The sequence below is a fragment of the Erythrolamprus reginae genome, chromosome 1 (genome assembly GCF_031021105.1).
Source record: "Erythrolamprus reginae isolate rEryReg1 chromosome 1, rEryReg1.hap1, whole genome shotgun sequence".
Classification (NCBI taxonomy): Eukaryota; Metazoa; Chordata; class Lepidosauria; order Squamata; family Dipsadidae; genus Erythrolamprus; species Erythrolamprus reginae.
Genome location: NC_091950.1, coordinates 231,358,476 through 231,376,173, shown reverse-complemented (window position 1 = coordinate 231,376,173; position 17,698 = coordinate 231,358,476). Strand labels below are relative to the sequence as shown.

The 17,698-nt window shown below is 37.7% G+C and overlaps 1 protein-coding gene across 8 annotated transcripts in view; it reads right to left on the bottom strand.

Moving 5' to 3' along the window:
• Positions 1–17,698, bottom strand: part of PKHD1 (PKHD1 ciliary IPT domain containing fibrocystin/polyductin) — a 359,271-nt gene that overhangs the window by 86,898 nt on the left and 254,675 nt on the right. For all 8 annotated transcript variants that reach the window (XR_011557350.1, XM_070732513.1, XM_070732506.1 and 5 more), the window contains 4 exons: positions 16,674–16,820; positions 14,966–15,847; positions 13,279–13,447; positions 11,925–12,085 (listed from right to left, as the gene is read on the bottom strand). Coding sequence is in view for 7 of the 8 variants with exons in the window: in XM_070732513.1 (XP_070588614.1) it covers positions 11,925–12,085; positions 13,279–13,447; positions 14,966–15,847; positions 16,674–16,820 (1,359 nt within the window). In the remaining variant the exon portion in view is untranslated. The remainder of the gene's footprint in view (positions 1–11,924; positions 12,086–13,278; positions 13,448–14,965; positions 15,848–16,673; positions 16,821–17,698) is intronic.

The following is a 17,698-nucleotide window of genomic DNA, read 5'->3' as shown; positions in this document are numbered from 1 at the left end:
TGCCCATCTGCTGGAAATCCTACTAAATCCCAATTTACATCACACTAAATCCCCAATATGTAGTGAATGTGTGTGATGTCATAGCATAAGACTTAGGAGGAACTTTGTTACTGCCCCAACCAATATTTCTTGGAGTTATAACCTGATTGACAGATGTGGTAATGGAGAGATTTTACTTTTTGCAGATAAGAAAATGAAAGAGCATGTGTGAATGTGGCAAGTAGAATTAGAAAGGAGAACAGAAAAAGTAAAAGTACAGCACTGGAAGTGAAACTGCTAAGACTATCAAGGGAGCTGATGTTAGCATGCAGCATGGAAAAAGGGGAATACAATGGTACACAAGAGCTAATTTGCATACTGGTATATAGTCGGTTTTGGCAGTTGGAAGGGAGAAATCTTTTCATTCGTATGTTGGTTGTTGGTGAATCTGCATCACAGAGAGCAGATGTATTCTCTTAATGCTAGAGTTCATGAGGGAATATATATATATCACATATTTTTGCTGAATATTTAAAATATATATTACATATATATAATGTTCATAGCATTATATATATATAATGTTCATAGATGGAATTTTTATGAATAGGATAGGATCTAAATGAAGTACAAGGACTGTGTATATATGTTATTACTTGAGAAGAGAAGTGTAGTTCTGCTGTCAAGTTGTTATTTGTGAAAACATAAAACAAGTTCCATCAAGAAGAAGAAATAAAACACATAAGCTTATATTGAAGTCAGTGTATTTATGTGCCCAATATACATTGTGTTGCACAATGCTGCTATGATAATACTCGGCTAAGTGAAGAAGATTACTTAAAAACATAAATTTCATCGAAAGCTAACAGATGAGTACTCAACATCTTGAACACATCTAGTGAAATGGAGTGCACTTTGATAATTCATGGTACATGATATTGTTATGTAATTCATGTAGTGACTGTGTAATTCATGGTAACTCACAAAATGTGATCCACTGGAGAAGGAAATGGCAACATACTCCAGTATTTTTGCCATGAAAACCCCATGGACAGTATCCAAAGGCAAAAATATATGACACTGGAAGATGAACCCCTCAGGTTGGAAGATGTCCAATATGCTACTGTGGAAGACCAGCGGGCTAGTACTTGTAGCGCCAGAAAGAATGAAGCCACTGGGCCAAAACCAAAAGGACGCTTAGCTGTGAATAATAATAATAATAATAATAATAATAATAATAATAATAATAATAAAAATAATAATAATAATAACAACAACAACAACAATTATTATTATTATTATTATTATTATTATTATTATTATTATTATTATTATTTATTAGATTTGTATGCCGCCCCTCACCAAAGACTCGGGGCGGCTCACAACAATAATAAAATAATATTACAATGAAACAAATCTAACATTAAAAACATCTAAAACCCCATCATTTAAAAGCACGCAACACACACATACCAAACATAAAATATAAAAGCCTGGGGGAGGTGTCTCAGTTCCCCCATGCCTGGCGATACAGGTCGGTCTTAAGTAATTTGTGAAAGACAAGGAGGGTGGGGGCAGTTCTAATCTCTGGGGGGAGTTGATTCCAGAGAAGGCTCTTCCCCTGGGTCCCGCCAGCCGACATTGTTTGGTCGACAGGACCCGGAGAAGGCCAACTCTGTGGGACCTAATCGGCCGCTGGGATTCGTGTGGCAGGAGGCGGTCTCGGAGATATTCTGGTCCGATGCCATGTAGGGCTTTATAGGTCATAACCAACACTTTGAATTGTGACCAGAAACTGATCGGCAGCCAGTGCAAGCTACGAAGTGTTGGTGAAACGTGGGCGAATCTGGGAAGCCCCAAGATAGCTCTCACTGCCGCATTCTGCACGATCTGAAGTTTCCAAACACTTTTCAAAGGTAGCCCCATGTAGAGAGCGTATCTGTTGGTGAAAAGAAAGTATGACACTTCGGAATAGATAGATAGATAGATAGATAGATAGATAGATAGATAGATAGATAGATAGATAGATAGATAGATAGATAGATAGATAGATACATAACTAGGTAGGTAGGTAGGTAGGTAGGTAGATAGATAGATAGATAGATAGATAGATAGATAGATAGATAGATAGATAGATAGATAGATAGATAGATAGAAAGACAGACAGACAGACAGACAGACAGACAGACAGACAGACAGACAGACAGACAGACAGATAAAAAATAAGTAAACAAACAAACAAATAAATGTAAAATCCATGAATCAAGGCAAGCTGGATGTGGTCAAACAAGAGATGACAAGACTGAACATTGACATCTTAGGAATCAGCGAACTAAAATGGAGAGGAATTGGTGAATTTATTTCAGATGACCATCGGGTATACTACTGTGGGCAAGAATCCCTCAGAAGAAATGGTGTAGCCTTCATAGTCAACAAAAGAGTAAGAAAAGCAATACTGAGATACAATACCCAACATGACAGAATTATCTCAATTTTAATCCTAGGCAAGCCGTTCAGTATCACAATAGTCCTCGTCTATGCCCCAACCACTGGTGCTGAAGAGGATGAAACTGACTGGTTCTATGAAGCCCTACAGCATCTTGTAGAGTTAACACCAAAAAATCATGTCCTTATCATTATGGGGGATTGGAATGCTAAAGTAGGAAGCCAAAAGATAACTGGAATAACAGGCAAATTTGACCTTGGAGTACAAAATGAAATAGGGCACAGGCTGATAAAAGTTTGTCAAGAGAATATGATAGTCATAGCAAACACTCTTTTCAAAAAACCCAAGAGATGACAACTCTACACATGGACATCACCTTGTGTAACGGTCAAAACAGAATTCAGATTGATTATGTGATCTGCAGCCAAAGATGGGAAAAGCACTAGGATACTCAGGTATGAACTAAATCCTATCCCTGATGAATATACAATAGAAGTGACAAATTGATTTGCGGAATTAGATCTGACAGACAGAGTGCCTGAAGAACTATGGATGGAGGATCACAACATAGTACAAGAGGTAGCAACTAAAACCATCCCAAAGAAAAAGAAATGAAAGAAAGCAAAATGGCTGTTTGAGGAAGCCTTACAAATAATTGAGGAAAGAAAAGAAGCAAAAGGAAAGGGAGAAAGAGAAAGATACAGCCAATTGACTTTAGAATTCCAGAGAATAGCTAGAAGAGCTATTGCACTGTTCTTAAATGAACAGTGCAAAGAAGTGGAAGAAAACAAAAGGGCCAGAAATCTCTTCAAGAAAATTGGAGATATGAAGAGAACTTTTCATGCAAAGATGGGGATGATAAAGGGATAGACAGACCAATAAAATACTTTTCAACTATTTGAGGAGTCTAATCAAATCAATTTTCAATCTGGCAATGAATAGATTCAAAAAGGTGGGAGGTTTTTTTTAGCACCTGGGGATGTAGCACTTGTCTAGCTTCATTTGCTAGGATCATGCAACCCATGTGGAGGCCACAATGTATTTGTAGGTACTTACTATTGCACTCAATCTAGAGTCATATACTGGTCTAATAAATGTTGTCTCCTTTTCATCCAATCATTAACATAAATGTTAAAGAAATCAGGGCATAGTACTAAAGCTTATACCACTGTATCCTAAACTTACATTCTACTTTAATGGGGAAAAAAGTATTACATTCTACTTTAACAAAACAAAACAAAACATGTAATAGTAACCAGCACATATTTAATTAGCAGACCAATCAGAATGTCATAGGGCAATGATGGCAAACCTTTTTTTCCTCAGGTGCCGAAAGAGCGTGTATTAATGATATCATGCATGAATGAATGCCCACATCATTATTCAATGCCCGGGGAGGGCAAAAACAGTTTCCCCTGCCCCCTGGAGGCCCTCTGGAGGCTGGAAATTTCCCAAATTCTACTGGGCCCAGTAGGCTCATGTTTTGTCCTCTCCTGGCTCCAAAGGGTTCCCTGGAGCCAGAGGAGGATAAAAACACCCTCTCCACCCCCCCACCCCCCGGAGGCTCTCTGGAAGCCTGAACCTCTGTGAGAGCCAAAAATTGACTAGCCGGCACACACACGTTGTAGCTGAGCTAGGGCAACAGCTTGTGTACCAACAGATATGGCTCCACCTACCACCTGTGGCACACATGCCATAGGTTCGCCATCACTGTCATAGGGTATATCATTAATGTTTTGCTGAAATCAAAGTACAGTCTGTCCACTGTAGCCTCATGCAGCACAGATACTTCTTTGAATATACAGGTAGACCTGGACTTTTGGCAGTGATTGAGTCTGGAAATACGGTTTTGAGTCATGTTGGCATGTTAAAATTGGTTGACCATGCCCAATTTTATGAGCCTTTTTACAGTAAATCACCACAAAGGTTAAGTGAAGACAGAGATAGTTAAGCAAATCAATGCCTTCAATGGATGTTTTGGTTAAACCTGGAAGTAAATACTGATTTCCAGGGGAGGGGGGACATTTAAAATCCCAGTCACCCAACTGCAGAGACACTGCTAATGGTTGCAAATGTGTGCTGGTTGCCAAGACTCCATAGGACCCCATAACAATTTTTTCCTTTTTGGGAGGTTTACAACTTACATGCACAAGATTGATGACTGAGTTTCCCTCTCTCTGGGTAACCAATTCAAGAATTCCCTTAAATTGAGATAGATGTAGACACTATTTCATTTATTTTTAATTGTTTATTTGTCAAAATGTGTACAAGATAATAGGTATGGTATAAACATAAACAAAAGCAAAGTAGGTAGCGGCTTTTAAAGTTAGAAATGTAGCCAGTTTTGTTTTTCCGCCAAAGGGGTCTTGTTTGGATAGGAGTTTCCTTATTTTTTTAAGTAGTTTTTCTTGGTTTTGGTGAAAATTAGTGGTACATATAATTTAATGATTCTGCATTTCAAGCAAAAAGATATTGTAGTAGTCTTCAGCAGTATTACAGTCAGAGAATAATGTTTGCCAATCAAGAGATGAGAGGTCAGCATCTATGATATCATAGTTGGCTTTTTTAAAATTGTAATTGGTTATACTTTTATTGTGGTCATTTTTTGTAAGGATGTATATTGAGACAAAATCATGCTATGGTCACTGCTGGAAAAGGGCTCTATTGTTTGTATGAGGGTCGCCCAGAAATAATGCACCACATTTTTTTCTCAGCCTACAGTAATGGTATGAATGGGAAACTTTAGATATGCATTATTTGAATTGTTAGGTGTGTGTGTGTAAATTTTGCATTTCTTCAGACAGATAGCATATCTGCAGCAGTTTTTTGAAATGACATCTGTAAGTGATATATGTTACAAGCGGTGTGTCATCATTGAATTTCTCACTGCAGAGAAAGAAACTGTTGGGAACATTCACAAACGTTTGTGTATAGTTTATGGAGAATCTGAAGTTGACAGAAGTACAGTTAGTCACTGGGCACAGAGGATGAGGCCATTAGAAGACCGTTTGGCAGAGCTCCAATATTTGCAGTGTTCGGGGCGGCCAGCCATTGCTGTCACACCTGACAAGATGCAGCTTGCCGATGTGCTCATTTGTGAGGACCGATGCATAATGACTCAGCAGTTGGTGCTGAAGCTGTCAATCAGCAAAGGAAGTGTGGAAGAGGTGATTTGCACAGTGCAGTAATATCTTTGTGACTGGAAAAAGGAGTGGTACCGACAGAGCATACATGCCCTTGTGTCTCGCTGGAGGAAGGCCATAGAATGTGATGGAGATTATGTGGAAAAATAGGGAGTGTAGAAGAAATATCATTTTTTCTTGTGTGTAGGTTTCATTGTGTTCAATAAATAATTGTTGAAGAAAAAATATGTGATGCATTACTTTCTGGGCGAGCCTCATAACGTACATCATTTACAGACGCCATTTCGAAACATTGCTGCAGCTACGCTATCTGTCTGAAGAAACGCAAAATTTACACACACACTCCTGACAATTCAAACAATGTATATCTAAAGTTTTGCATTTGTACCATTACAGTAGGCTGAGAAAAAAAATGTGGTGCATTACTTTCTGGGTGACCTTCATAGTCTATAAATTGAGTGTAAACTGTTGCAGAAGATGAGATCAAGACAATTGCTGAATTTAGTATTGTTTGTTCAAGCCCTAGATTAATAATAACATTGTAAAGGGTTGAATGTATGGATTCAATTGAACATTCATTTAGGGTCCAGTTAATATAAGGTCGGCAAGAAAAATGAGAGAGTATGGGTAGGAGGCTGCCCACATTAGCTTGTTCATTTGTTGTAATCAGGGGCTCTGTAGCATAGTAGGAAGCGAAGTATGGTATTTAAGGTCAGTTCGCAGATGATGGTTTCTGGAAGATCAAAAATGTGAATTCAAAGGCTGGCCTGACACATGTCTAACTTGGATATTTTAAGGTTTAGTGATTTTTTTGAAGAAGATGGCAATTCTACCTCCTCTACAGGTTTCACGATCGGACTGGTAAACGTGATAGTGTCTTACTGTAATAATGGAGCCAGGGAGGAAAGCATCCAGCTATATTTTGCAGACAAATATAATGTTGAGTTTAGCAGGTTTTTGTAAGAGGAGGAGTTCAGGTATTTTGTTTACAATACTTCTTGCATTATTTAATTTGCATTTAAAATCAGCAGTGGGTGATATTGAGGAAGTAAGGGCATGCTTACCTAGTTTTGGGTGATAAGGGATTGGTTTTGGATGATGAGAGATTGGTTTTGTGTTCTTGAGATATGGGTTTTGACACAGCAGCACAGCAGGCAAAAAAGAATTATATGCAAGAGGGAGGTTCATATTAAATTAACAGCAAGCCTTTCTGCTCATCCTGAAGCTCTTCAAAAGCAATAACGGCATGAAATAAGCTCTCCCCATTGCCAGTCCCTGTCTTGTGTTTATCCTCTCCATTCCCAGTAACTGCAGTCCCCTGACTTCAGACATAGTGCATAGAATAAATACAGCAGACCTTGACTGAAACAACCAGCCTTAAGTCAATATTGATATGGCTTTATTGTATATTGTTTAAAACTTAATCTACAAACACACCATTTGTCCTATAGCAAACATGACAGGGTTAGAGGAACAAAGCAAAAAGAGGGACTCTGGTGACAGAGAAAAAAGGAAAACCAGGTTCAGTGTATTTGTGCTGGCTTCTCTTTCATATGGAATTAATGGCGGTTTAATGGGGTATGAAAGAATGTTTTACTGGAAACAATGAGGAACAATTGTCTAGCTCACGTTTCATTTCACAGGTCATTATTGCATTAAGAAGTAAATGGACCAAGTCCTGTAAATAACAGTCTGGATATTGCTGAAAGCTTCAAACCAAACAATCTTACAGTTTTCACCTAATATCTCTGTCATTTTTAACCCTTACAGAGATCTGCTGCAGGCTAAACAATTATTATCTTCACCCACCCCTGGCAGGTAAGCATTATTCATTTTACCTTCTCTAGCAAGCCCCACCAGGCAAAGGGTTTTGCATTGTTGTTTTGTTTATTAGGCAGCCTAGCCAACTGTGTATCTGGTGGCCTTGAAAAACAACACAACTTTTAGTGAGTGCTGCAGGCATCTTTAAACAGGCTGCTTCCTCTGCAAAATTAATTGTTGCAAAACACAGCACTTCTTCTGTGTCAAGTACTGCGCACTGACACTCAGCAGTTTGTCTTCGTTATGGATATGCCAGGGAAATATAGGGCAATGCCATTCTTCAAGTTCACATGCAAATCCTGTAAAGTGTGAGGCTTATTCACTCTTGAGAAGGCCGACCTTGTTACTTACTTAATTTTCATCTGGGAGCTATAAAGTCTAGCTGTCCTGTCGCCCATCTCTCAATGTATAAGCAATTACTGTACTGTTCTTTGAACAACATCAGTCAAATATATTAATCTTAAATTCCTCTGAATTCTATTTTTCACCCTATTTAAAATTATTTTCTGACACGTCCTTATGAATTCAGTTTCTCTCAGAACAGATGTCTAGAATTTAAGAATTATTTCCATTCACATGTTGTAACTTTTCAGGAGGAATTCTTTCTGCTAAATTTATTCCCTTCATTTTTCCATCAATGCCTCTCACCTCTCAGTTATCTCACGGTCCAAGGAACCAGAATACCACTCAGAAATGTAGTGACCCCCATGACTAATTAAAGGTAATTGCATGTTGCTTTCTTTCAAACATGTTTTAAAATTCTTATTTTGAATTCATTATATGCCATTAAGTGATTTTCAATTCCTAGAGCCAAATAGATTTCCTCTGTGACAATCTTTCCCTAACCTGTTCTTTCAGGTCCATTTTGAATGGACATATAGTTTTTAATATCCATGCAGAGCAGGAAAAGTCCTTTGGAGGGTTACATACAGTATACAGGAAGTCCTTGACTTACAACGTTCATTTAGAAAACATTTAAAGTTACGACAGCACTGAAAAAAGTGATGTAGGAACATTTTTCATACTTACGACTGTTGCAGCCTTCTCATGATCATATGATCACAAATCAGATGCTCAGCAACTGAAATTGCTGTGTCCCCGGGTAATGTGGTAATCTTTTGTGACCTTGTAACAAGCAAAGTCAATTGGGAAGCCAGTTGTCAGGGTTCCAAATAACACCCACAATGAAAGGAGACTTGAGGCTAGGCATTCCTCAAAGTTCCATTTTATTAGAGATGTCATATTGGCACATTTGGGAAAGGCTGAATTGGAAAGCTTCCAGGCTTTCCCCATCCAAAAGAAAGTCCAAGTCCCTTCCCCAGCCACTACCCTTTGGCTCTCGGAGAAAGGAACCTCTAGGCCATAGGTTCTACTCCTCTCAGCTTATACCAGGGAACAATTATATGTCAAATCATCCTGGTATACCCAAATATGGGAGGGAGCATACTGCTTCCTTTTTGCCTCTTGACCCCACCAGGGGCCATATTCCAAGATACCCTGGTACAATCTGATAAGGAGGAGAGTCTGTAGTGTAGAGGCTTAGGCCACTGCCTTACAAGGCATAGGCTGCAGGTTCAAATCCCAGTAAGAGTATGACTGACTGACAAGAGCAAATAAGTTCGAAATAGATCTATACTAGTCTCCCTTCCCTTTCATTATCAGCAAAAACATGTTACACACACACACACATGTGTATGTGTAAAAGATTCAACTCATTTTCTACTGTACTACTGACTTAACAACTGCAGTGATTCACTCAATAACTGAGGCAAGTAAGATTATAAAATGGAGCATACTCACTAAATAATTATTTTGCTTACCAATGGAAAGTTTGGGCTCAATTGTATTTGTAAGTCAAGGACTATCTGTATGTGGGAGGTCAGCAGCCTTTTCCATGATAATACAGTAGCATTTTGGAAAGTGTTTTTAACTTTATTGTAGGCCACTTTGTTCAAAAATTAACTTTTTTGTGTGTATTAGAGGGTATTGCTCCTCAAAACTATTCTAGTCTGTTTATATTGTTATATTGTTATATTCTAGTCTGTTTATATTTATATGTTAATTTGGTTGGTTGGTGGGTGGGTTGGTTGGTAGATTGACTTATTATGATAATAGAGGGCTGGGAATCTAGTTAATACATCTGTCTGGGTGAAGCCATTTTATTTGGGGTCTTTGGCTTGCCACACTTTATGCTATTTTAAAATGCATTCTTTGCTGTGGGAATTTGGGAAGGGTAGTTGCATGAGGAATGTCTGCATGTAGCCATAACAAATTCCTTCTAGATTGCCAAGGTCATCTTTTGTCTTTGCACTCCTGCACTTGCACAGAAAGAGATGGGAGTTTCTGCCAAATTGTCAGATGAAGATTGGTCAACGTGATGGACCTGAGGATGTGGGGACAAGGGCTTGAACTTTCAACTGGGTGGAGAAACCCCTGGGACTTCAGATTTGGGTTTCTCCACCCACCTGAAAGTTCAAGCCTGGGTTTATTAGCTTGGCTAATAAATTGGAACTTTGAGCAATACTTTGCCTTGGACTCTGATTAATTTTTTGATGCTATTTGTAGCATCTTTCCCGATCATCTTTCCTGATCTAACACTTCTCAAGGTTCATAAAAAATAGTCAGGAAAGCAGGAAAACAGTTTAAAACTTCAGCTGTTCTTAGCATCACAACGTAGGTCACACCAGGAATCAACTTCACAGGGAAATTAAGTCTACTGTTATTGAGAAGAGCTATTATGAAAAAATGTTACCAGTCTGATTGTGCCATAGTTCTTGCTTCTTATATTCATATGAAGATGAATATTTCTGTCTGAATCTCTTTGCAATATTTCTGCTTGTTTTGGATATAAGATTTGTTTTCCCCCTCATTGCTCTGGTAACTGTATTCATACTTAGTATCACATCAGTGTCATCTTGTTTATGCTCAACAATTGTTTTACATAGATACAGAAAACTCATCCCAACTGAGGAGTACAGATCAGCAGTTATAAGGAAAAGAAATTTCCTTGTATGGTGCTTTTTTCCATTATCCCAACACTTTATCAAAGAGCTATCATATAATATACGCCATAAAAATTGAGGTCCCTAATTAAAGCTTAATACATAAAAATAAACCATAATAAAAAAGTTAACTGATATAACAGCAAAGAAAAAGTATGGTAATAAAGCATCTCATTTGCTTTTAGAATTGATCTTCCAGGAAGGAATGGTTTGGGATTTGCCATAAAGTAGTGCAGCAGATAAGAGACATATTATAAAGCACTTCTATAAATGATGGATTTTAGGAAGATATGATTCCTGTCCATGGTTTGGACTTGAAAATGAGAAGCCATTAAGTAAAGAGGTTCCCAAGATGTAAAAGTACATTTAGGATGTAGGTGGATGGTCAATTTTTTCTTAAAAAAAAGTTTACTAATGGCACTAATAGTTTTTACTGATTAGTAGCTCAATGTCAAATCCTTCTAGGGATCTTTTCTCAATGACTTCCATTTATGTCCTTTTCTAGAAAACTCTTCTAGAGAATTTTTAAAATGGCAAAGATGGTTATTTTCTGATGACCTGATGTGTGCATGGCCATGAAGATTGATTAAACCTGCCTTTAAAGACATATTTGATGGACCTTGGTGTCTGACTTTGACTTGTGATTCATAATCAGGTCAACAAAAGCAGGAGGGCGGAGGAGATCATGTCTTTGAAAGATAGTGAATTAATCAGCCCTCTAAACAGCCTCTAAGACAAATCCTTAGAGAAATGTCTTTTACCCTGGAAGACATTAGACTCTTTATTTAAAGATTAAATATTTTGTTTAAAGATTAAAGTTCTTTTTGTGCTTAATTGCTTTCCAGGACAAGATGGAAAATGGGATTAATTAGAGTCCCCTGCATTAAGCTCCTATCCAGCAGAAGTCATAAACGATGTAACTTTTCTGCAAAATGGCCACCATCATGAACAGCAGGCTCCAGAGATAGTAACTGTAATTAAAGAGTTTATCTGGAGTCGCAGCACAGTCTTAATCAGGAGGGGAACTGAGCCTCACCGCATGTACTTTCAGTACATGGCTGTATAACAAAATAGCTCTTTTAAAAAGGCAGTTTACTCTAAAAAGTCTGAGCAGGACTTGATGCCGGCGGGCCTACCATTCTCTGTGGGATTCACACAAAATCTTATTAGGTCAATTGTTTAGAAAGCATCTCTCATTAAGGGATTTCAAAACGCTTGTGAAAAGTGAATAAAATTACCTTGCTCTATTGAAGAATAAATGTGGACCAGGCTGCCGTTAATACATATAAAGGTTATGTTGAATTAAGTTACTTGCCCTGGAACTAGGAGAGACATATACAATTGGAAACTGTACCCCTGAGACAACGATTCTAAATTCTTTATTGTCGTACTGCAATCTTTCTGGAATAAAGACACCAAGTATATATATCCAGGAATAATTGTCTTCAAATGGCTGCTAGATTCCTTCTAAGCCCCTGTCTCTCACATATAAAATTCTTCAGTAATGTTGTCTATCCTTGACTATCAACTTACCAGCATTCTGGCATGCTTGTTCCCAATCCAATTCTGAATTTTGGAAAACTGATATAGGTGAATCCAATCCTAGGGCACTTCCATCCAAATCTTTGAAAAGAGCTTTCCTTGACCTCCCACAAATCGCATTACCAGATGAGCCAGGTATTGATTCATTTACCCTAAGATGAAAGTAAGAAATATGAGACTTTGAAAAATTATCCTGAACTCAATCCAGGGAAGATACCAAACATGCCAATTACCGATACACATGAAAGTTAAATATGAGATAACAGTGATAAAGGAAAGGTTTCCTCTGTCCAGATGTCTGACTCTAGAGGGCAGTGGTCATCTCTGTTTCTTAGCTGAGGGAGCCATTGTTACCCAAAGACACTTCTATGATCATGTGAATAGCATGTCTATACACCGCCAGTAGTGGGTTCTAAATCCTGTTGCTGCCGGTTCACTTGAGCACGCTCATGCACATGCAAAATACTTCTGCACATGCACAGAAGCGTCCTGGGTTAAGTGGGAAAAACCTGTGTCACTGCTGCTACTGGTTCACCGAACCAGGCCGAACCAGGAGGAACTCACTGCTGACCAAGGCATACAGAACACTGTTACCATCCCACCAAAGTGGTACCTATTTATCTAGTTGCATTTACATGATTTCAACCTGGTAGGTGGGCAGGAACTGGGGTAAGTAATGCGAGTTTGTTTACCCTGTCGGATGTCATGCAGATCTCGAACCTGGGCTGCAGCTTTCCAGCTGACAAGCTCAGCATCTTGTAATAGAGTTTAAAAGATAAACTCTCCAAAAGAAGATGGTAATGCATATATGTTCCTTTAATGCTTTACAGATGATATTGCAGGTGCTTTTCCTGACTGTAAAGTAATGATTCTAAGTAGTACTGTATTGATGGGAACTAGAATGGGAAACATCTTCAGTCTATCAAACGTCTTCCTAAATTAGTGTATATATATAGATAGATATGCACAGTTCCCAGGATTCATTTTTTGCTCAAGTGGCAAACATAATGCAATGATATATTTTGTTGGAAAACTGTTTAATTCATTACTTGCTGTTTATGTTCACACTGTGAGCTTATGCATATTCTATTCTATTCTATTCATATTTTTGGGAGCAGCACACACACACACCATGCAACTGAAAACAATGGATATTAAGGAAAGCAACTTGCAAAACATGTATATGTTACAATACTATATTAGACATTTTTGAACTGATTAACTGGAGCTGAAATAAGATGAAACAAGAAATGGGAGAAAGCAACCCTAAGAAAAACAAATCACTGATTATTGTGGAAATCTCAGCAAAAGTTATCCAAAGTGGGTTCCTTATAAGTAAGTGTACCTCATTTGCAGTGGATGAAAATAGAACATATTTTGTTCCCTGATACGGAGCATTCTGGTCTTCTCAGACATGATCAGATGCAAGATGCCTCCATGTCCTGGATTTGTCATGATGCAGATGTCCTGGTCATCAGTATAGCAACTCTTTTTAAAACCATCAAAGATTATATCTAATAAAGGAAAAGTAAAAACACTGTAGGAAAATGGCAGCTCTCAACTAATCTATATAAAGAGCCAGTTTGGTCTAGTGGCTACGTTTAGAAAGTAGAAGTCTGTGAGTTCTAGTCCTGCCTTAGCAATGAAGCAATAGCAATAGCATTTAGATTTATATCCCGCTTCACGGTGCTTTACGGCCCTCTCTATAAAGTCTGTAAACTCCCAAACTGCTGGCAGCCGTGATCAGCAGAAGTAGCTTGAAGTACTGCATTCTAACCACTGCACCACCGAGGCTCTTAGACCATCTGGGCCAGTCACTCTCTCTCTCTTTCTCTCTCTCACCCCAGCCCACCTTACAGGGTTGTTTTTCTGAGGAAAAATAGGAGGAGGAAAATATGTTGGTTATATTCTTTGCCTTGAGTTATTTGTAAAATTAATAAAGATGGCATACAAATGAATATCTTGGGCTAAATTAAATCTTGAACTAGCTACATTGGTGTGCATGGTCCATGGCATGATAGTGCTACTTTAATTGTTGACAGCACTTTTTTCACTTTTTTAACACTTTAAAAAAAAAAGTCAGCTAGAAGTAAAATTTGGAGGTAAAATTGATTTAACTTCACATAGGTTTGCAAACTTTCCCCCCCTTTTAAATAGATGATTCATCTTTTAGGATTCAGTTAAAGATCTCATTGGAATCATGTCCCAGGGGCTTACTGAATCGATACTTTAATGTTCTGCCTATAATTATTCAAAATATCTTCATTTTTGTTTTCAAAAGAAAATCTTTAGCAAAATAAAACGTTTGTCAGTTTCCCTCCTATTTATCAGAAGGATAGGATAATCAAAGCTGTGTGTGCAGCGCACTGGTAGCAGCGGTAATAGGAATCTGTCCCTGGATTAGGTTTACACACACACACCAAAAAACCCTCAAACAAACACACACACATAAAGACACACACTCTTTCATCAGAAGCATATAGATAGATTTATTTGAGTCTTTTTTCCATTATGAGTCTTTCCTTCCGTAACTCTTTTACAGTGAGAAACATTGTTATTGCATAATTGTATATTTTATGGGACAGGTCCCTGGTCCCCCAACTACAATTACTTTTTCTTTTTGTTGGTGTCATTTAAAAAAAAATCTTAATAATCTTGTGCTGATTATTTTTGAAAAAATATGCAACTTAAAATAGAATAAAATTGACATAAAGACATGTATTTTGACCCAAGATTGTATTAAATTAAAGTTTGGATTTAGATACAATAGCATACAAAATCAGGATCAGCTGTATCAGACCATCCCTGAGAAAATATTCATAGGACTGCTTTGGGCAGTTATAATCTGCAGACACCATAATAGATCTGCTGTTCTAAAGATTTTTTAAAAATAAAATATGTGAGGTTCCTAAGAATTCTTTAAAATAACATTTTAACAACCAAGCACCATGTGCAGTTCCAGGATTTAATATTGTATTTATTATTTCAGTATTTATTGGACCACATTATTTATTAACTCTTAAAGTACTAACCTTGTAGAGTTGTGACTCCCATAACTATTGAATAATTTTTTATTTTATGCCATGGAGCATCAGGCCACCAATTATAGTCCAAGGTAAAAGATGGCCATAACATGCCAATTCGGCCCCTCCAGGGATTACGTGGAGCTCGGTCAGTAATTGTCACATTGGCTGAAAGAGGATGGATTCTGTCCTTGATGCAATCAAAGGAACTGCTGGTAGCCACAAAGATAGAATTTCTTAGTTTCAGGTGCTGTTTTTTTTGGTGACAGTGTAGCTTAGCTGATGGTCCATAAAGTACTGGCAAGAGTCCCACAACATTGTCCACCAATGTCACCTTCTCAACTACTACACTTCCTACAAGATGAAACATTATCCCATAGTCATAGTTTTTGTAAGACAAAAAGCCTATAATTTTAGTGCAATTTGGAAAGCCATCTCCTTTATATAAATGAACCCCGTGAAGGCTTGAATGAGCTACATTGCCATTGTAAAGATCCTCTGCTGAGAAACATTCTTGACCTTTGATATGAAAGGCTATCCGTTCTGAACCAGCCACACTATTATTATGTAGCATAACACTTCCTATTGCATTTGTTTTGATGCCAGCAACCCAGAATTTAGAGGTTTCTGGTTGTTTGCTTAAGACAACAAGATTGTTGATGAGTTTATGATTTTGGCCTTTTAGGTGTATGCTGTGCCCAATTGTACTGAATATCACATTATCACATAGCAAGAGCCCACTACTTGTAATGGCTTGAATACCAATTCCACAGCTGTGGTGAATGCTGGAGGAAATTATGAAAGACTTGGAGGATGAATTTGTAATGTCAACTGATGGAGACTGTGAAGATCCAAAATTCAAAATTTCAACATTTGAAAGCTGAAGCACACCTGCAAGATGGGAGAACACATTTAAGAATCAGGATTTTGGTGGGGGAAGAGGATAACCTTCAATATCTTGAAAAATAGAACTACTAACTAACTACTTTGTTCTACTAACAAAGATATTCTATTGATGCTGCTTTAGAAGATCTTAATTCATAAACCCTTAAGATAATACTATTTCAATTTTTTTAAAAGAAAGCAAATAGAGCAACCAAGGTGTTACTCAGTGATCCTGATTTTATTTTCATTAATGCCTATACTTTCCTCACTAATTATTACTACGTTATCACACTATTGATAAAATAAACAATTTCATCTCATTGGTTTTTTTTATGAATCATATGTGTAATTTCCCTTGGTAGTTTATAGACTTCATCAATCTCTTTTAATATATCTTGTTCATCTGTCTGTAATGCCACTGCCAATATTTCTGCCATTGTTTCCCCTAATTCTTCCTCTTTCATTTCTGTAATATTTTTGGAATCTGAGGAAAAACAATGCTTTTTCCATTTCTAAAAACACTATAGATTGTTCCATCTCCATATTGATTGTCATATATTTTTGTTCCATACATTCCATCTTTTTATCTACATGTTCTATTTTTCCTCCACTATTTTATTGCCCATATTTTTACTATCCCCTTTCATTTCACTCATATCACTTCTAAGTTCTTCATGGTTTCTTTTTGCCTCCTCAGTAGGTTTGATGTGATAACTATCAAATGAATTCATGTTCTTAAAAATACATTAGAAATCTAGAAAATTAAAATATGTTTCTTCTAAGCTATATGAATTGAGAATGATGTGTAACATAAATATAAATGCTTAAGTACCTGCATCTTGGTTTGCATAGCCCCAAGGTCTCACCAGAAGTCTTCCTATGCAATCCATATCAGATTTAATCTGAATGTTTCTTGTCAGAAGCCCAACCTCTGCTGCCAGCAGAATCCATTGACCATCTTCTAATCTATGGGAATGCCCTGCAGAGATCAAAATGTCAGAAAACAATAGAAATGGAACAGGTTTAATAAAAAAAACATGGGATCTGTACTGATTTTCCCATATGAAAACAGTTCATATATCCAGTCTATGTATAGTAGGAGTTCATAATTTATTGCAGTCATTTGGAAAGAGTTGTTTATTATCACATTTTTTTGCCTACATTTAGAGTCTAAATCAAGGATGTCAAACTTGATTTTATTGAGGGTGACATAAGGGTTGTGTTTGACCTTGGGGGCCAGGGTGGGTGTGGCCAGCTTGATGTCACTTGTGTTAGGGCCTGTTGTGGCTCAAGCCCTCTGCCAGTGAAAACGGGCCTCGAGCTCCATTTTTGGCTGCCATGGCCTCTCGCAACCCTCTGCCAGTAAAAACAGAGTGGCTCTTCTGTTTTCACTGGCAGAGTTTTGCAGGAGGCTGTGGCAGCAGATAACAGAGCCCAGGAGCTGGTTTTTGCTGTCAGAAGCACGACAGGCAAGCCCTTTGGTGTTTTTTTCCAGGGTGACCCCACACACCAGATCTAAGTACTCCTTAGGTCAGATCTGGTCCCTGGGCCTTGAATTTGATACCCCTGCTCCAGATGCACATATTGTAGTCTTCCCTGCAACATTCTGGGTAATACACTATACCTTCAATCAATTTGTAGTACTTGGGTCGGGACTCTCTATTTCAAGTGATTGTTTTCATAAGGTTAACTATCTTATGAATAACTTGTATTTCCCATTGTTATTTAATTAAAGCAATGAAAATGTTAAGGCACCCTAAAAAGAAACACTATTGAATAATGGCAAGCTTGGTGGGAAAAAAATCATGAATGTTAGGTAGCCTTTCATGTGCAACAACAACAACAACAATAATAATG